The 20807-nt window shown below is 41.6% G+C and overlaps 1 protein-coding gene across 6 annotated transcripts in view; it reads right to left on the bottom strand.

Annotated features, from left to right (window-relative positions):
- Positions 1-20807, bottom strand: part of myocd (myocardin) — a 134214-nt gene that overhangs the window by 5773 nt on the left and 107634 nt on the right. For 5 of the 6 annotated variants that reach the window (XM_023340323.1, XM_023340324.1, XM_023340326.1 and 2 more), the window contains 6 exons: positions 13507-13572; positions 2546-2730; positions 1784-1888; positions 1392-1708; positions 1073-1229; positions 23-571 (listed from right to left, as the gene is read on the bottom strand). In XM_023340323.1, coding sequence (XP_023196091.1) covers positions 23-571; positions 1073-1229; positions 1392-1708; positions 1784-1888; positions 2546-2730; positions 13507-13572 — 1379 coding nt within the window. The remainder of the gene's footprint in view (positions 1-22; positions 572-1072; positions 1230-1391; positions 1709-1783; positions 1889-2545; positions 2731-13506; positions 13573-20807) is intronic. The other variant, XM_023340327.1, reaches the window with a different exon arrangement.

Genomic DNA, 20807 nt, shown 5'->3' with positions numbered 1-20807 from the left:
ATCTCATTAGGGAGTTCCTCACCTGTCTTTGCTCCTGGTGCAGTTTCCACGTCAGCTCCTCGATGACCCTCTGCTTCTCTACCAGCATCTTATCTTTTTCGGCTTCCAGACTTCCATCATTCCTTTCGTCCTCTCCTGCTCTCTGGTTCCCTCCACACGCCCTGGCACCTCCTCCTCCTACACCCAGGCCATCCTCTATGGCAGTTTGGGTTGGGGATGGCTGCAGGTTGAACTGGTTTGGAGAGGACATTGGCACATCGCTGAAGCTGTCTGGGAGGGAGCCGCTGAGAGACAGATCAGAGGAGGCCGGAGAGATGGGCGGCGTGGAAGAGGTACTTGGGAAGGGAAAGTATCCTCCCTGTGACAGATTGCTGGAGGAAGATGGGGACTGGTAGGAAGACAGGGAACCAGTGGGTGTGACCGGAAAAGTTAAAGTTGTGATGTCGGAGGACCCTGATGGTGAGGAGTCGGCGTTGGAGTCCTTAAAGGGCCGGAGTCGTTCGATAAGGGCCTGTTTGGTCCCTGAAACAGGCATGCCGCGAATGCGCAAGTGTTGCCTGAGCTCGGAAACCTTACAGGACAAAACATAGAAACAACATACATACAGAATAACTGTTAAAATTAAGGCATGTAAATTTTTTATTAAAAAACTGTTTGTTTTTTTTTTACATATAAAGCTATTACTATGTCCTGACTGTAAAATAACAAAGCTCAGGCTAGTTAGAATGATCAGCGATGACGGTGGATAAGCAGTTTTTCTATTACAGTAAGTTGTTTCTCCACCATTAGCACATTTAACAGCACATACACGAGCATGACTGACAATGCTAAGACACTCCTGCTGACTCTGATTGGTTGTTTTTGACCAGCAGCGGTGCATTTTTGCATATGGCAATAGTAGCACTAGAAGGAGGTGGAGGAGCTCCATCTTTCCAAAGATTCTGTCTCACACCGTACTGTCATGACATGGTGACAATTTTAACAAATATGTAAAAAACATATTTTTGTAAAAGTTACATACTGCAGCTTTAAGCTGTAACACTTGTGACTTTTAATTGCTAATAAGACTTACTTTAAGGTCATCCAGATTAGCAGGTAGTGGACCAACTTTGACAGGTGAAACGTTGTTTTGATTGGGAAATGTGTTCTTGACAGGAGAAGAGGAGTTGCTGTTTGAGTTGCTGGCAGGACCACTAGAGGCGCAAGATGGTACCTGCTCACTGTTGCCCCTGGAAACGGAACACTGAAATAGATTAATCTCTGGGAAAAACGTAAGGTTACCTTATGAACAACAAAATAGCCAGTCTTCTGCAGCTAGTCTTTATTGGACATCATCTCCAATCTAACGTCTTTCAATGGCAGAGGTCAGTTTTGGTAGTGGAGTGACTTACCTGGTGCTGGCTGGCAGCTGAGGCTGGTAGCTGAAGGTGGGCTGTCTCTGCTGGGCATGGGCCTGCATGGAGTGTATGTGTTGCTGTTGTGGCTGCTGTATCTGTGAATGTGTGTGAGTATGTTTCTGCTGGCTGAGGATCTGAAGCTGCAGGAACAGCTGCTGCTGCTGCAGGAGTCGGGCGTAGGCTGAGTCCATGGGCGGAGGAGACTTCTCCACCTTTTGGTCTGGAGGAATGTACTGGTGGTACTTGAGCTTCTTTACTTTTGGCTTCACATCTTTGGGCTTCTTATGTCGGTTCTTGTCCGACGTCTTGGACTGTTCAAAAAAGGGAAGCTAAGCTGGTCGGTTGGTACGTCAAAAAGAAGATGACAAGATTCAAAGATTCCTAACCTTGACTATTGCAGGAACCGGTATTGGTGGAGCTACCTGGTTGGTGTTAGGGGAAGACAGGCCTTCTTCCTGGCTTTGGTCTGGTGGGCCTCTGGTTGCACTACCCTGTGAAAATACCAAACCCATCTATATGTATTGATATCGCAATGACAAATGTGATTTGACATAATGTGCAGCTATACTCTTTGGATTAATAAAATACCTCCATGAACCATTTTTTGTAGAAAATACATAAAGTTCGACATGGGACTAAGATAAACTTAGAAATCATTCATTTATATTTCATCAAAGACGTTTATACGCTTGGAATAATCAGTCGGGCTTTTATTGAGTATTTAGGAAACAGGAATTAAGTGAGAAAAAAAACAAGCAGCAGAAATCTACTGAGCAGAACTAATGACACTAATATATATTTTGGGGCAAAGGTCACAAGTAAGCACCTGTTTTTATACATCTTTGCTTCTATGCAAGCAGTGCTAAAGTATTGAGAACTGATTGTGCATGCCATATTTTTCAACATGAATCAGCCATGAGTGTAACTCCTTGTTTGCAAGTTTCACATAAAGTATCCTAATCAGCTGCATTTCTTATTTCTTATTTTCTTATTTCCTGGCATCAACAAATCGAAATCCAGTTTAACAGTTAGGGTAGTGGACTTCACTCTGCCACCACAGGAGGGCAGTAGAGGCACGGAAGTGAGAAGGTACGGGCAAGAGACTGACGGAGGGACGGAAAAAAGACCGGTGAAACGTTGGGGTGTACCTGTCGTGGGCTGGTGAGGGCAGGTGAGGAGGAAGAGGAGGCCGTACTGCCGACGGCGTCAGATGAAGGGCAGGCTGAGCCCTGTGACTCATCACTGTGGTTCTGCTCCGGAGACAGACTCTCGCTGCTGCTGTCCTCCTCAAAGGCATACGAGTCCTCCTGCTTGGGGAACTTGCCATGGTTCACTGTGGGAGGAACAAAAAGAGAGTGATCAGTTAGCACATGAAGATTACATCTGCATCCATGACACAACGTTCTTGGTTAGGGTTAAACAATGTTGGTACCACCTCACCAGGGAGAGAAGAAATTGTGTGACTCTGGGATCAGATTTAATTGTAAACAACCACATTATCAGAGGTGAGAGGGACAACGGGAATACTCCACAGATCTGAGCTATAAAATTTGTCTAACCCTGAACATTTGTTTTCTCTGTCAAGTGAGCTGGAAACTAGAGCAGCTCTATTGGCAACGGCTCCAATAATGAGAGGAGAGCCAGTTAATTTCAGTTTAACTATGAAGAGGTGAAGGCCCTCCAGGGGCTGAGGGGAGTGTAATTGTCACAAAGTAATTATGGCAGAATGTTTATTTGTACTTTATGCTGCTCTACAGCACAATAGAAACTGAAATGACAGTCGTACAAAGGTGACTATTGAGACTTTGCTTCCATTATACTTAAATGATACAATTATTCTTACATTAGCTGTAAATCTGGCATCTGGAGAAAAGTCAACAAAGGTTGTTGTCTTGTTTTACGTATTGTTTTGAAGCTTTTTATACATTTATGAACCATAACAGTTAAAATTCTGGCTTAAAATAGATATGTTAAATGTAATAGAGCAGTTTTTAGCAATGTTCTCTGTGCACATTTTATTTTCTCCCTGTACAAATGTCTTTTAGGTTAAGGAAAAGTGTAGAAAATTTCTTTCAAGTAACTGACTGGAAGTGTACAACAATGGCAGTTGGGGGCACGTTGCCACATTAAGGGCCCAGCATAGTCAGACTGAGGCCCAACTGTATATATATATATATATATATATATATATATATATATACAGTACAGACCAAAAGTTTGGACACAACAGTATGTCCAAACTTTTGGTCTGTACTCAGTTCAGACCAAAGGTTTGGACACACCTTCTCATTGAATTCAATGAGAATTCAATGAGAACACATAGTTGTGTCCAAACCTTTGGTCTGTACTGTACGTAAACAAACACACCCAAGAAATTCTGACCAATCACCAATAAGTTTCATATGGAGATGGGGGTGAAAAGTTTGCCAGGGGGAGAGAGCGGACTGATGGACCAAATATGTATTGCTTTAACTTCCTGGTTGCTGGTTAGTCTTAACAAGCCACTCTTTGGTACCCTTAAAGTTACAACCTTCAAAACAGATTTTGGGTTGAAACTCTAACCTAGCATGTTGTGTCAAATCCGTACCCCAACCCTGTTGTCTTAAAAAAAACCTAGCAAAGTAAGAGTGTAACAGTTACCGTAAGATGTTAATGATTTGGGTATAAAATAAGAATTGTGGCACAGTCAATATTTTCCTCCAGCATGTAATCAAGAGTATATTTTAGGGAAAACAAGATGGATCTACGGTCTTCCAGCACAGTGGCCCATTATTCTAATCATTCTACATTACAACCAGCATATCTGGCTGTTTTAAGTCTGTCACTGACACCTACTACCACACTCAGACTCGAGGTGTTACGTTGCCCGGATGTGGGATCAACACAACCTACTTCGGTTCTGCCATGAAGCTGATTGGCCCATCAGATAAGGAGCAGAGCTTTGATTGGAGCTGGCAGCAGCTATCGGACAGAGCTGAAGGCACAAAGCCAGAAGGAGAGAAATGGTACAGGTTGTCCTGCATGTGTATGTGTGGGGGTGTGTGTGTAAGTGCCTGTGTAAAGGGGTACAAGATTATCTTTTTGTATCCAAACATGTGACAGGCTGGAACAGACCCTGGTTTCAGTCACAGTACAAGGCCCATTCTATGCAACTCAATGACCTTGTAGTAGACACACACCCATACACACAAAGCTTAATACACTGCTCAGTACACCGCATTGTACTTAGGGCTATTTCCTCCCACCTGTTCACGTTTAACTCTCAGCACTCAGACACACTGTTGTCCCTGTCTCTGTGACTGTTTAAACGTAATTTTCATGTCACCGGGAGATTGAGTTGGCAGAATTGCAGGAAACCGGCACGCTGCTGACACTTCCGCTTTTTAAGTGACCGGCTTAGAGCTCGCGCCGTTTCTAAAACTGTTGGACAGAGGTCAAACCAATCTGTGGGAGTGTTGGGTATAAAGACAGAGAGCTTTCAGGTGAAAGGTTCATGCTGCAGGCGCAACAGCCCGTCTCTGTCATGTGCCTTTTGTAGGTGCATTTCTGGAACCAGAGAAAGCTGAAGTTTGGCCGAGGCCGTGCGTAAACACACACGCAGGTACGTCCGCACAAGTACACACTCAAGCTTGAGGACACTTCTTCAGAAAAAGACAGGAAGCAAATACAGCTGCTCCCTGTCTTAGTAAAGGCAGCTCTCCTCCTCCTCCACTGTCCTCCAGCTGCCTGCAACACTTTGGCTCCTTTAAGCAACATGCTGTGGTGTTAGGAGACCAGAGCCAAGCAATGTGATGACTAAGGCTCAAGGTTCTGGACAAAACTCAGTGGTGATGCCATTAAAATTTACAGATGGTGTCTTTTCCCTATGACTGCCTATTTTAATAGTTCAAACACAAATATACCTTAATGTGAATTGATAAACAAGTGGAAGCCATCTTAGCACAAATACAGAAACTAATATCTACAGGTGAATCTGCAAATACTGCAGATTTAATCTGAACCGGAAATAATCCCTGTTTTGAACAGTTTTCTCTTTCCTAAAAATAGGGAAGAAAACAGAAATGGGTGAAACCAATAAAGGATGCACTACTAAGCGAATCTTTTGAATATTTTACCCAAGAGCTACAATAGATTATGTCACTCATCTAATACAGTATCAAAGGAAAATAAAAGATCTCGTTCTTCTATGCTTTATAGCTAATGTAGTGTGCTTCTAAAACCTGCATCTATCTTGTAGTCTGTACACCGACAGCAGTACGCCATTGATCCGACGAAGGTCTTTCACCAAAGGAAGATGAACTCGAAAGCTGCCCGACACCCAACTGTGGAGTCACAAACATCATAAATTGCTTGCCTTTCTCGAAATAAATAATAATATTTACTTCTGCCTGCTGTGGGGGCCCATGCCCAAAGGTCACTTCTTAGTAATTTCCTCAGCAAACTTAATTTGCTTTGGTCTCCCCAGAGTTTCCAGAGAGGAGCTGTCAAAGGGGAGATCAAGATAACGAAGAGTAAGAGATCAAGATCAGATGAATGACCATAAAAATAATGAGTCCACTTTCACTGTCTTCCTATGTCTTCTTCAAATCATGGACGCCTGGGACAACACCTCTGGAGTGGCCAACTGGGTAGTGTTCATGCTTTGAGACTCCTTTGGAAAGTTTGCTCTGTAGTGTTGGAAAAGAAGATTTTTTTTAACCTTCTAATTTAGCAGGAGCAAGATGATATTCACTTCTTTATTCTCACAGAATTGCTAAGCAAATGATGGAAGTTTGGTTGACCAGTCCATCTATGGCTGTGAATGAGAAGACCCACAAATTAGCCTTTTATTGCCTTTTTTGTCTTTTTACACCCAAAGTCACAAAGTCCAGTCTATTCCCTCTGTTTGTCTCCAGTCTGGTTTGGTTTGGCGTTCAAGGATAGGAGCTCATCATGGCAGTCAAGGCGAGGTGTATGTATGATCTGGGAACCTGAGCGCCTCCTTTGAGCTCAAGTACAAAAAAGTCATCAATAATTTAAGAAAATATGTGAGAACAGCGACGGTACTGAAACTGGAGGAAGAAAAGGCAGGAACTGCTCAATGAGGCTACAAAGAGGATGCCGGCAACACTTCCTAATAAGAGCAAGCATAAATCCAAATCAACATATTGATTGACCTAGCCAAAGTTCAGAAGTAAATCTGACAGCAAATTTGCGGGGTTGCCTGAAGAGGGTTGTGGACAAGAGATGTTCTCTCAACTCGAAAGGTTTGGGGAACTGTAGCTTTAGCAGAGTGGGACGATATTGTGAAATGCGGATAGACTTCTATGAAAGAAGACTGAATGCTGAAATTAAGTCATTGCCAAAGTTTCTGTTCGACATGAAGACTTATGCAGTCAGGTTATTGCATTTCTTCTCCATCTAACATATTTATCTTCCAACAAAATTTTAGTCATGGTATATGGAGAAAGAAAATGTTTTCCTCATTTTTATGTAATCGTTTTTGAAATCAGGATGCAAATTTTTAATAAACATTGTAGTATACTGCAAAATGCCAAACAGAATCCTGAAAATGTTTTGTAATATACACAAAGTTTCATATATTTAAGAAAAGGTAATTTTATGCACTCATTGTACTATCAATTTGCAAACTCCACACGTCCAGTCCTGTGATTCTCCCCAACAATCAATGTTCCTGTGCCGGATCAGTTCTAATGTGCGTCCTTCAAACACTGAGTGGTGGGAAAATAAATGGAGAGGTGGTAATTAAAGGGTTGAGGTTGGTGAGATTCTTAACCTTCCACAGACTCCCTCTCGCTCTGTTAAATCCAAGGTAAATAATCAGGGCCAGCGAGAACCTGGCATGGCCTCCGTTCTATCTTCGGCATTCACCGGGCTGAGTGGTTATCCAGCAGAGAGCTGAGAAACTGAATCAGTTTGATTATCTGAGTGCACAAAAGAACAAACGCACTTTTTTGGTCAAATATGATTTTAGTTGGAGATTTCAGAGGGATGAGACGGGATTGTGGGCCAAGAAGAAATGAAAGATATGGAGCTTCTGGACATCTAAGGTGGAATATTACTGTTTAATGAAAACATCATCAGGTATGAAATACTTTATTTGAAAGTAAGAAAAAAAATCATCTAAAATAAGAATGGCGTGTGATAAGAATGATTAAACTTCAGATAAAGCAAATATTGTACTTTGTGTCTCACTCAGATCAGACATTTACAATTTTCAGGAGATCAACACTCCAGGCGTTTCTCCACAGGATGCTTGTTTCTCGAAGCATTGGTGTATGGTTGTTTCCAGAGAGTGGAGTGTGAAGTAACCACATCTGGGTTCCAGCAACTAATACCTTTTCCTTTTTTTTTTTTCAAAGCATTCAACCATTCATCCTGAGTCTAACTGGAGATTTTTAGAAGACCATTGCTAATTTTGTTCTGTTAACCACTTCCCTACAATGCTGTCTACGTGCTATACATATAAAACCTAATTAATCACAACAAAAAAGCTAAACCCATTTAATAAACGTATCAAATAAAGTTAGCGACATTAGCTAAATCCCCAATTTCTCTGTATTCTATGGAGATTGAATAAGAGGTTTTTTCCACGACATCTATTCTCACTTGTAAATAAACAATATAATTAACCCACTAAGTCACGTACAAGATTTCTGACTCAGGACTAAATTATCTTGGCTATTAACTAGTGTTTGGTGTTCTTGGCTGAAAACAACGTTGAGGTTCCTTAAAGCTCCACTCTAGGACAACTTCCTTTTACCATATTACTGTGTCAGATAAACTGATAAACAACCAAATTTACATGCAGATAATAGAGTATTACAACATATTATGATTATAGAGTAACACAACATACTGTGTCGTATGGATGTTGATGACACGGCACCACATTTTTGTTTCACCACATGACCAATTAAATCACATTTTGTGCATTTATGTGGCACCAAATTGGCAAGAAATGTGATGTTAAGTAAATTTTTGCAAACTATACCAGGTTCTTTATCGCGTCTTCCTCCAGTTTAATGCTATAGAGACAGATTTTATTGGGTTTTGCAATGAAAATTCAAGCTAAAAACTTTAGGGAAGTGGCGGTATGGCTATAGAGTCAGACCTATATTTTAATAGGAACATGACCTTGATTACCAATTCAGTTTATGGCCAACTTAAAAACATTGCCTACATTAATGAATTTCTGCGACAAAGTCATTACAGATATACAGTACCTATATTGAGAAAGTCCCCCCAAATTCCTTGTAGTCTTCTAGGGACTTTTACAAACAAGAGATATGTAATAAAACCTGCTTTGCATTGCCTTCTACAAATACAATACTAGAAAATGACAGAAATGAATCCAGACCCATGGCAAACCAACACCTATATGGAGATTTATTTCAAACCTAAAACCAGAAGCAGACGCTTATTATCATTTTCTGATGGGAAACAATTATATATCAGGACAGACCATTTTGGTAGAAGTATCAATAAAAAAAAGTATAAAATTGTAAAAAGATGCATCAATGATATGAAAGAAGTAGAGACAACAAGGAAGTGGACATATACAAATTTGAAGGAATTGGGGAAAAGGGAAACAATGCAAAGGATCACTGTACTGCGGAATAATTTGTGAAAGGTATAAAAAAAAAAGCAATATAATTCAAAACAATTTAGAATTCAGTTTAAATCATGAAAGGAGGAAAAACAACAAATTTCCTATAAAACATAAGCTCAAATGAAGCAGTATTGCAAGTTTAATTTTCAGAAATAAGCAGCAGCATTCATCCATCCATCTTCTAACACCCTTGTCCCTACTGGGGTCTGGAGGGGTGATGGTGCCTATCTCCAGCTAACGCTCCGGGCGTTAGCCAGTCTGTTGCAGGGCAACACAGAGACAGACAGGACAAACAACCATGCACACACTCACACGTAGGGAGAATTTAGAGACCAATTAACCTGACAGTCATGTTTTTGGACTGTGGGAGGAAGCCGGAGTACCCGGAGAGAACCCACGCATGCACAGGGAGAACATGCAAACTGTGAAGAAAGACCCCGGACCGGGAATCGAACCCTGGACCTTCTTGCTGCAGCAGTGCTACCTGCTGCGCCACTGCAGCAGCATTCAAACATATAAAATTTTATTAGAAACCTTAAAAAATTAAGCAGAAATAATAATTGAAGTTGCTTTGCAAGATGTACAAAAGTCCCAGAATAGTAGGATATTCCTTGGTGACCTTCTGACAGATTTTGAGACAGTTGGTCCCAGGGTTTGACAAGGTTCTCCTACTATAAGACGTTGAATTCATTGATCTGTGATTAGTGTGGGAGGATCATCAAAACGGTCAAAAATATTAAAAATCTGAGCCATTAAGCAACAATCTGCAATTCAAACTGTTTAAAGTTCAAATATTCGTTTTTAGTAGGAAGGAAGTGGCCCTAACAGAGTTTGAATGATTTTGACACTCCCACCAATGTACTAAATACATCTAGTATAAATACTGTAAGTTATAACACACATCTGCTGACAGAGCTGAATGCTGTAACGTTTGAACGGTTAAAACAGAACAAAGTCTGCAGTAGGCGTTGGCAACCAAATAATTGATCAAAAAGAATATGAATGCTATTTCTTATGACATTAGTCATAAGTGAAGCAGTGGATAAAAGATGATTAACAATCGTCATTTTGTGACCTTAAGCTTAGAAAACCCAAAGCACATGAGCAAGTCCATCTCAGAAACCAAGCTCGGAAGGAAAAAGAAGAGGTTGGAGTCAAAGTCTTTCATTAAATATGACTGAGATGTTGTGGCATGGCATATAACAGGCAGTTAATTCCAGAAAGCCCTTAAATGTGTCCGAGTTAAAATATTTCTATAACAAAGAGTTGTTCTAAATTCCTCTAGAACTTCTCATTGTTTATCGGAAGTGTCATAAAGGGTCTGGTTTTCCCCGTAATCATTTATTTATGTTTTTGGTGATCTGAAAAATGTAGTGGTGACAAACAAAAGCAACAGCAGAAGAAATCTGTGAGGGGGCAAATACGTTTTCACAGCACTGTATGCCTGCTGAATGACAGTGAGAGGGAAGCTGGATGGGCGAATAGTATCTCCATCCAGGTTTATAGCATCCCCGCCGTGGAGACGAGGATCTTAAAGCACAAGCAGGAAAAAGCACCGTAAACCTGCAGCCAGCTACGGCTCTATTATCTTTATGAGGAAATATTAGATTGGATGTGTGTGTGGAGTCAGACCTGAGGCCAGCAAGGAGACAGTGTGCTTCTATGCAGGCCACACGCCGGTCAGGCCTGAGAGGCTGGGGCGGATTCTTGAATAGTCTAATAAACACCAGATGTTCCCTGGGTAATGTATACACAGACCCTGTGCCGTGTCCATCTTCCCCAGCAGGAATAACACAGCTAGGCCGAGGCAGCCAGCGTTTGAAGATTCACATCTACAGAAGCGGCAACAGGAGGAGGACCGTACCACCGTCGCCTTGCGAAACGTCTTACTTTCGGTGCCGTTGACAGAATTCTGTAGGAAGGGGCGATAAGGAATCTATGGCCTGGGTGAAAGGAAAGTACAAACAAACAGCGCCAACTCAATTCCCTGCAACCGAGAGAGATAAACAGCCAATTGAAATTTCTTTTTTAAAAGAGAGCTCGGGTTCCCGTCGACCAATTGCGTTTCCCCTTGTTGCCTTATCTGTGACAGACTCCTAGAAACTGATAGGGCCTAGCCGGACCTCTGGATTCCGTTCCCCCGCACACTTACTAAGGCTTTATCTGGAGGTTGGAGCCTCTGTGAAATGGCAAACGGTGCCAGAGATATCATTCAACAAATCCCTGGTCTGCTACCCATGTCCCCCAGTCACCTTGTTGATTCTGTATGGGAGGAAAGAAAAGTCTAATGCACTGGCCTTTCTCATCGCTGCTGCCATGTTTGCGAATACAAGATTATGTTGCTTCAGGGTAACATTAACAAATTCATAAAATGCTTCTTTACATTAGCTTGAAAAAGTACCATGAAGTTTGTGTCGCGACAAAATGTGAGACAGCTCAAGAGGCTTGAATTCTGCTTCAAGGCGATAGTACATGCAGTTCTCTGCCGTGCCATGTCTCGGCCTACTTTCTCATGAATATTAAAGAAAAATCCACGTTTTCATTCGGCTGGTTGCTGGCAGTCAAAACTAAACAGAATACCTGCAAACACTGCAGTGTCTCACTGATCTGAGGATTGCGAGGCCCCATAAATCGCAGGAACTGCGAGGATTTAGGAGAATACTCGGAGCACGCAGGCCTGCATGTCATCATAGCTGGGACTTATGTGACATAAAAAGAACAAAGCCTTCGCCTTGCAAATGGCAGCTCTCTCTGCACGTTGTCATGCTCGGGCGTGCCTTCTCTTTGATGGAGCGCGGCCCTGTAAACAGGTTCTCTCTCACTTTCTGAATTGAGCCCCTAACGGTTGCAGCCTCTTCTGAGGCAGAGAGATTCTTCCATCACGAGAGCATTCCTCAGCGGTCACTCACCGACTTGCCTGCTTGCTGCTGGTCAGGATGAATACATCCACCTGCTTTATCTGTAGCCATCAACAGTCCTGTCACCTGATAAATTTTGCTTAAATGTACCAGTTATTCTGAAAATGAACATCAACATCACTTACCTCCCCTAATTTTACGGTGAATGTCTTTTGACAACATCAGCTTCACTGAGACTCATGCTACTTGCCTAGTTTTTAGTTTCAATGTATACCAAAGATTTGAGGTATACGATTATCCTGACTTGGAAATTACAGAAGTGCCTCCCATTAAATTTTAAGGGTAACACAGTTGTATACACATTAGCAACACAAGTACCTGGCCACCAGCATGTATAACTTGGCCAAATCCAATTCACAAGTTGGCTTTTAGTGTTGGTCTGAATCACTTGAGATCAGCTTCCAGATCAGCTGCTTTCTGTAGTGTAATTCAATGGATGGTCAAAACTTAAATTGCCTAAGCATAAATACAAAAAAAGCTCACCATCCAATCTAGTACTTAAAAGTTTTGGCTCAAATTTTTCTTCAATAACACTTCAATAACCTGCGGGACACCTGAGTTACTTCACACAAAGCCCTAATCTGTCTATCATACCAAGCTCCATTCTAACAGGATGCCAAGATTCATTCACTTCTTTGTTTGTGGAAGAGACTCCTAGATTTGGTTGACAATGGCCTCAGACTGTCATCAGGGCTGTTCCACACCTGGGTGCATATGCCGCAATGTTCACAGGAGATTATGGCTTGTAGACACCCATGGAACCAAATGCTTGTTTAAAAAGTATATATTGCCAACTAAACTCCACAACCAATTCCATGAAGATAAAGGTCATCCTAGTTCCTCAACTTTCGGATGAAAGCCAAACCGATCATCCCGAATCAAAGGTTCCAAACAATGTTGAGTAAACTTTACAGGAATAGCTGAGTAGCTTGATTTGTCAGTGAACATCCTCTGTATTGTAAATTGAATAACAATCTCTGGACATCTTTATCTAGACCACCACTGCAGTCTGCCACTTCATAGATGTCCTGGTACTTCATGTGAGACTGAAGACGCATGTCAGCCAATACACCTCCTCCCTGGGACATTACCTACCTACCAATCCTTACCCTTATGATCATGAGGTATGGGTTATAATTGAAAGAACAAGGTCTTAGATAGAAAACGGCTGAGATTCACCTTAGACCAGACTCTGTCTTAAAGTTAAGGTAAGGAGCTCCATCAGCCATGTCTTGAAATGGAGCCGCTGCTCCTGTAAAAAGGTTCAGCCATCTGATCAGGATGCAAACTGCATGCCTCGCTTTGGAGGTTTTCCAGGCACATCTTACTAAGAGGAGATTCCAGAGGCAACCCAGAACACACTAGAGAGACTATGTGTGCCTTCTGGTCAGGTATCAAGCAGGAATACATCAGAATGACCTGTGTAGTGTTGCTGAGGTTGAGTGTGGGGTAAAGGTTCCCTACAGTTATACCTTCTTTCGCCGCTACTATTTAGAGACAAAGAAGCACGGGGGCAGAAAGGTGTGTGTACGTGTGTTCATGAGTGTGAGGCAGCTCAGAGTTGGAAAAAGTTACTCACGAGGCATGATGCCCTGGTCTGTCAGCTGCTCTCGTGTCCTCCTCTGCTGAAGTCTTAACTGTAGCACTGATGAAAGGAGAACAGAAGGAGCACAGGAAAGAGGGAAAGAGATGTGAGGAGACAAGTGAGGGACAGAGCAAAAATCAAAAGAAGAAGCCGTTTCAGAATAGCTTGTGTTTAGTTAACTTGAAGGCGGCTTGTCAGAAGTAGGGCGTGCACGTCAAGAAAACAAACAAAAAAAAAGCAACTTTAAAGTCAATTTTAAATAAATCCCTCATGAATATTTCAAATCCCTGACGAACTCCACAGTGTACTGTGCACACCACTGATAACCAAAATGAAAACAGATTGAAAGCCATTCACTCTTCATTTTGCCACTCAACTATAGAAGACTACAGTATTCATTACAGCTTAAAAATGCTGGAGATGGCCACCAGCCTCTTTTCAGAGACAAGCAGGTAAAGAATCGTAATGAACTAAACTTGTAAATATGATTAAGAGGATTGGTGTTCATTCATACCCTCCCTTATATAGGAGATGTTTTGGGTGGACAGGTTTGCTATTACTACTTCTTAGTCATGTCTGCTTGTGTTTATTTTCTAATACTCCAAAAGATCAATGTGGACAGTTTGGCAAGAGACAACTGCATTTGTTGCAAATGGAGTCCTGACTGTATTATTTGACAGTACAAGTCAAGAAACATTTATACCCTGGGGAGATTTAGATTTCATTGTTTTCATTCATCTAAGTTTGCTTCTGATAACCCTCTTTGCCGTCACCCTAATCTTTAGGTTTTTTTCTTCAAGAAACCTGACTGGGTCATTTAAAAATATTTTTAAAATATTACTTTCAGTCAGGGGAAACGTGGCATGGATGTTAAAAGTTCCAAATAAATATGCTCTTCTTAAATCTGCTTTTTCAAACTTCTGGTGATGTTTTCTATAGAATTAAAACTGTTTGTACTTTAGTAATAACTGTCTTTTCAGGGAAGATATGCTGGTTTTACCTAAAATGGTGTCCACTGGATCTTGGCTTGAGTTCCACACAGAACTTGACAAAATGCTTCTTTTTTTTGAGTGGCATCTGAGTTTAAAGCTACAATGAGGCCAGAGTTCCCAAGTTTCCAATGTTTCCAATTTTCCAAATTGGAAAATTCAATTGGAGCAAAAATGAAGCCAGCCACATTGGATTTCGTAGTGACGGTAAAAAGCTGTTCCTCTGCACTTCTGACTGTTTGCACCTCATTACCGTTGTTAGTGAGTCTGTTGCTATGGCTTTATCGGTCATTCTATTGCTGCTAAAGTCTAGCATGGACACTGCGCACAACAATCATCACGTCTCACTGGTTTTCCGTGCTACAACCGAAACACCTTGTGCTTTGTTTTCTGTCTCAAGAGTTAAAACCACAGTACTGTATCGTATACATTTTCTTTTTTTTTTACTTTTGAAAACTGTAGCATAGCTCAAGTGGTGTGTCATATCATTTCCAGATTGGAGTTCTAACTCCAGAGACCAGCTGGATGCAAAAATACGTCTCGTGTTAAAGGTGTCCTCTTCTTCAGGGCCAACAGCAGGAGCAAAACATTTCAGCCCGTTCCTGAATTAATGCTCCAACTGTTTTCTTTTCCTTTTTCTCCTTCTACTTGGCATCGCTTTTAAGGTTGCAGCAACTCATTACATTTAGCTGGTAAATAAAAGCCATATTACCAGCGCACTTGGCTTGAACTGATCAGATTCATTAAACGCAACAATGAAAGTTAAGAACTTGAGCCTGTCTGCAATCGCAGGGTGTCGTATAACATGATGCAATAGTTCATGAATAGCTCTTCATTCTTTTGATATTGTAATAGTGCAATTCTGTGACATATCAAGGCTAAAAATATACATCACAACATTCAGTCCAAGTGTGAGACCATGCTCAGTTTTTACTCATTAAGGTGAATCTGTTTGGCATCAGAAAATGTTTTAGAGCTTGATTAAAGAGTAATTTAGCAAATAAGATGATGTGAATTGAACATGCAGTATGGGTATTGTCTGAATTATATTGTTTAAAATGAACTCAGAAGGCAGATTCTAAAACCTAATTTCCTAAAAATATCTAAGCACTGACTCAAATCAGAGGTATCTTGGCCAAGGAAGTGTGCAGATGGTCACTAGGTGGTGCTAGAGCACCTGCCCTTTTTGCTTTTTAGATTAAAAAAAAAGTGCCCTTTTAAAATATTTGTTTACATTTTTCTTTAAACAGTGTAGTGTGTGGCTAAAGGTAGCATTTCTGGAAAAGTTATAAGCTTTTCCAGCTAAAATTAAACGCTTATAAGCTGACCAGTCCCTGTAGTGCCCAGAAGACGTCTGCGGGTGTGGTGTACCCGCAGACGTCGGGTACACCACGTCTGTATATTCTGTTTCAAATTCATCAAATCATTCACATCAGTTTATTTAGACAATCTATTCTTGTAAATGAAAGATAAAATCAAAGACAAAAGTATGTATTTTTTGTGTGAGTATGTAAATTTTGCTATGAGACATTAAAAATTGTGCAGGAAAAATCTAATATTCCCACTTGTTGCAAAAGGTAACCCCCCACCCCATCTCCACTTGAGCACCTGACCCCCAAAATATCTGTGCACGCCACTGACCCAGGTTCTTGTGAACCCTATCAGTATTATGCATGTCCACATATGCATTAAAAAAAAAAAACACGCACACACACTCATACAAAACAACTCTGCTTTCTCGCAAATATTTCTGCGAGCAGGATGTAGGGAAAGATAAACACAGCTCCTGGCTTTTAAACAGATCTGCTAGGCAGTGTGTGGTCCACGGCATGTGTGTGTGATTCTCCCTGCTGTGTCCATGTGCATGCATGTGTGTGTGTGCAGTAGTGGCCTAGGTGGGACTCTAGGTCATAAACACAAGCCTCCTCTGCGTCTGTTGGTCTGCTTGCGTCCGTTCCTTTCGTCTCTTTTGTCTGCGTGTGCTTTTCCTCCTCGCCGTTATCTGGAGGGTCTCCTGGTCGGATCCTGGATCTGACACACAAGTATGAAATGTTCCCGCTCCACCTGATCACGTTCTGTTCGTCTCTCCAATTGTTTATCATCTCGCTCAGGTGGTTTCAATTTGCTCTCCTCTGGCCACAGCCGTGCATGTCAAGAACAGAATAGAAACTGCTTCAGCACAACGACTTTTCCCGACACTCGTCTGCCACACCGCCCGCTCTACCGCCGCGGAGCACCTCCGTTACGTAACGCCAGGCCGTTCCCCTTCTCCTGACATCTGCTTTCGTTTACCGCAAGAGGGAGGGGTCACGACCCCGTAGCTCGCTACATCACAGAGCAAACGCAGGCATTAGTGACTGACTGGAAGCTGACCAAAACATGCAACTGATACAACCACTGTCAAGAATTTTTTTATTTTTTTTACGCACACCTGATTGGTTCATAAGTGTTTTGGTAAAAGCCAGGTGACAAAATGCAATGTAAATGTTGTAGGAAGATAATTCTGTTCAGCATTTTTTTTCCTGTTCATTCCTCAAAGGGATAGTTTGAGATTTTTGAAGCGAGGTTCTGGAACATGTTTATGAGCAGTTTATATCTTACCAGTGGTAGATGACAGTCTTCGTTTAGCATGAATCCACATCAGCTGAGCCTGGTCGCTGAAGCCAACAGCTACTTTGTGATCGCCCAGGACTAAAACAGACATCTTAAACAGCTATATCTAAAATAATAAATTGGCATTTTATAACTCTTTAAGGCAGGCATCTTATGACCCAGTTCCTGAGGTTCAGCAGCCTGCAACCTTTAGATGTGCGAATCCAAAGGTCAAGTTCTGCAGAAACCGGCGAATCACGTTCTAATTTAGTTTAGGTGTGTTGATGGGAAGCCATGAGGAATGAAAGACAATTGATGACAAAGGAAATGGAGGTTGGAAGTGGTGTCCCACCTATAACTCTCCCATGTGAAGCACATGCTGAGAGCTGAGCGCACAACATTGTTAAACAGACATAAAAGTAAAGATTATGTTATGATAGTCCACAATAAAATATTTTTACACCACTTTATTTTGTCAGGCACACACAGAAAGAACATTGTTGGCGCACCTCCTCACTTACTCCATTTACAGTTTAAATAATTTTTTTTCTAAACAAACAAAAATTACTTTTACATTACATCTGCCAGGAACAACAATGTCCACAATGCTCCCAGCATTCAGAATGTTGTGGCGTTACGAGCCTCTTCTTGTGAACTTCTGAAGGACGCTGTCTTGGTTCAGTCACTAACGTGACTCTATTAGACATCTGCTTTCAATCCGTGTTAGGACTCTATTATTGTCCAGTTGAATATAAGCACACCACTGGCTATGGTGGCGGTTGTCTAAGCTGGCAACAAATGAAAGTTAAGTTAAAGCTTAAGTCAGCATTGCTAGCTGCTAGCTTCTGCTAGTAGACACTTAGTCAGGTGTTAGCTGCCTAGCTCTTGACTAGCTTTTGTTAGGCAGCTAACACCTGCCATATAATTATCTACGACCAGTGACTTTTAGCCCTACTATTTTAGGTCTATTAAGTTGAGGGGAAAAGAGGAACACAAAGATGATTTGTGTATGTAAAAGCATAGAAGTCTGCCTTATGGATGATGATACAATCTCTCATCTTTGGCTAATTATCAGCACATTCTAATGACTCAGAATCTAATATTGTTGCGTTGTCTGCCCCTGCTTGATGTGGACTTTGGGGGGGGGGGGGGGGGGGGGGGGGGGGGAATTTGTTACAATCTCTGATTTATACTAATAGAAACCAAGAAAGTTCTCTTCTGCGAGTAAGAAAATAAATTCTTGTTGTTTCAGCAGAATTTTACTTTAAGAAATCTTAACTACAACTTCAAGATGCAGAACTCGAGTGTCACCGTTCGGTTGACAAAGATAACAGTAAATTTGTTTTGCCCCTGTACTCCCACATGTCCTCGAGCCAAATCCTGAAAACTGAAACCTTCTTTCTGATCACTTCGGTGCTGCCTGCAAGCTGATAAAACAAGCTCATATTTCAGCCAGGTGACAGGCTTAATCTCACCCATACATGCAGGTTTTATGTCTTATTTTCTTGGCGAAGGCAACGCTGAAGTCAAGCTGTACTGCTCTGTGCTGAGCGTACTGACAGGTTATCAATAACTGTGCCTAAGAAAGCACAGCAGCTGCCATACAGTCTGCTCTTTCTCCAAAGCGTTGCCTTGTCCTGACTGCGGAGCCGAGCCGAGCCGAGCCGAGCTGAGCCGCGTAATCACAGATAGCTGAAACACACTGTTGACTTTGAAACCGAAGACATTTGTTTCAGCCTGGGGTGCCTTGACAACAAAGGACATACAAATCGACAGCCGCATTTACAAGTGCTCAGATTTATAATGTAAATAAACCGTGGTTCGAGGGGGTTTTGTGTGACTGAAGTGGAGATAATTAAACAAGCCAGCCGAGCGATTTCGCTATTTATCATCCATTTCTGTGCCTCGCACAGGAGAACAGCACTAACATCACACTTTTGCACCAGAACTCCAACAATCTAAGGAGAGGACGCATTCGTCACCCGAATTTCCCCCTAAACTTTCACCGACACGGACAGGAATGTGTTGGCAACAGATGTACGAGTGTTGCTGTCCACCATCTCGTAAACAGGTGTTCCCAAATGAAGCAAAACGTTTATTTTACTCTAATACCCCAGTATGAAGCGAAAATCCACCTTAAAAAGGAACGCGCATATGTTACTTCCAACAGTTTTGGCCACTTAAGAGTCAGACTTATGAACAAGAGCCAGAGCCTGACTGCAGGGGAGACAACACTCCACCATAAATGTTTCTGGAGAGGTTCCGATGCCTGTGACTTATGGTCAACAGTGGAAGACTGAAAACAAGTGGAAAGGGAAAAAACAAAAGGAAACTGTTAATTTTTTTTTAATGTGCAGCCAGAATGCCATTCACTGTCAGAACGTTAGAGTATACTTTGCCTGGTCTCGCAAACTATTTCAGTCCAGTTAGTGTACAGTTATTCAGGTTCCATTAAAGAAATATAAACCAATTTACTGCCACAATAAGCTGAATTATTTGACATTGTTTCTCCCAAACCTTTTCTAAATGAGCAGCTGACACAACCCCATTAAAGGGAAGTAGATCACATCCATGTGAAAGGGAATCATTACGTCATTTTACGCCTTCTTTGTTTTTTTTTTCACCAGTATAAATTAGAGATCCATGTTATTCCGGTTTTGCGGATATTTGTTGACAAAAATCAACTAGAGTTTAACTGGCATACACTTTTCTGAAAAAAAGTTAGGTTTCCAGGAGAATTGGTTTGATTTTGGCACAGTCGGTCCCTGAGGAAACCAGTGATAAGCATGTAGATGATTAGATTTCCAAGGAGATGCTATCTCTAGATTCGGCACCAGGGGGCGTAGGCAGTGGCGTTACAAATAAAATGAAGGACTTATCAGTCGGTTACCAAAGCATTTGATTTTCAGTTACACTCAGACTTGATGGAGGTTGAGGAAGCTTCTATTGGCTCCACATCAAGTCAAGTGGAAATACCAGGCAACTATTCAGTGCAATGTCGAGGATAAGTACCCATCCTCGACATGAAATGCAACCTCCATGAAGGTTCAGTGACCTACATGGAGGTTCAACCTCTGTGATATCTGTGGATCCCTATACCTCACTTCCACCCGGTCGCATTCATGATCCACACAGAACTCTGTCGAGTTGATTCTGCTGCTTACTGCATCTCAAAGGCATCAAGGCATCACAAGCTATTGTAACTGCCTGGTCTCTTTGACTCATTGTCCCACCTGTTGTATCCCCCTCTGCCAGTTCTTGACGTACTAGTTCCTTGCCAATCAAATCATTCACACACCCAACATGAGTGTAAGCACTGGTCTTCAGGGGTATCAAATTATGTCCAAATTGGGAGTAATTTCTCCTCAGGGCCCACATTTTTTTGTTAGTACGAGTAGAATCTGTAATTCTATTCGTACCGTAACTGATGATGAAATGTATTTCTTGGGGGGGAGGGGGTAAAAGAGGAAAACAAAATTTATGCTTAAGATTTAGTTTTCTGATTCTGTTATTTAAATTTGTCTGCATGTTAGTGCCAATTAAACCAATATTTCCATCTTTTGGGTAGATATAAGTACTGCAGTAAAAAAAAGCTTTCTCGATCAAGTATGGTTACCATACTTCTCATAAGAGAATGTCTTATGAAGACATTCTCATTTGCTATTCTGCATATAGTAGATCCCTCAAGATCTGGCGAGATCTGGCATTTACCTG

This window comes from Xiphophorus maculatus, chromosome 10, assembly GCF_002775205.1.
Source record: "Xiphophorus maculatus strain JP 163 A chromosome 10, X_maculatus-5.0-male, whole genome shotgun sequence".
Taxonomy (NCBI): domain Eukaryota; kingdom Metazoa; phylum Chordata; class Actinopteri; order Cyprinodontiformes; family Poeciliidae; genus Xiphophorus; species Xiphophorus maculatus.
Note: the sequence above shows the minus strand (reverse complement) of the source record. Positions and strands in the feature narration are given on the sequence as shown.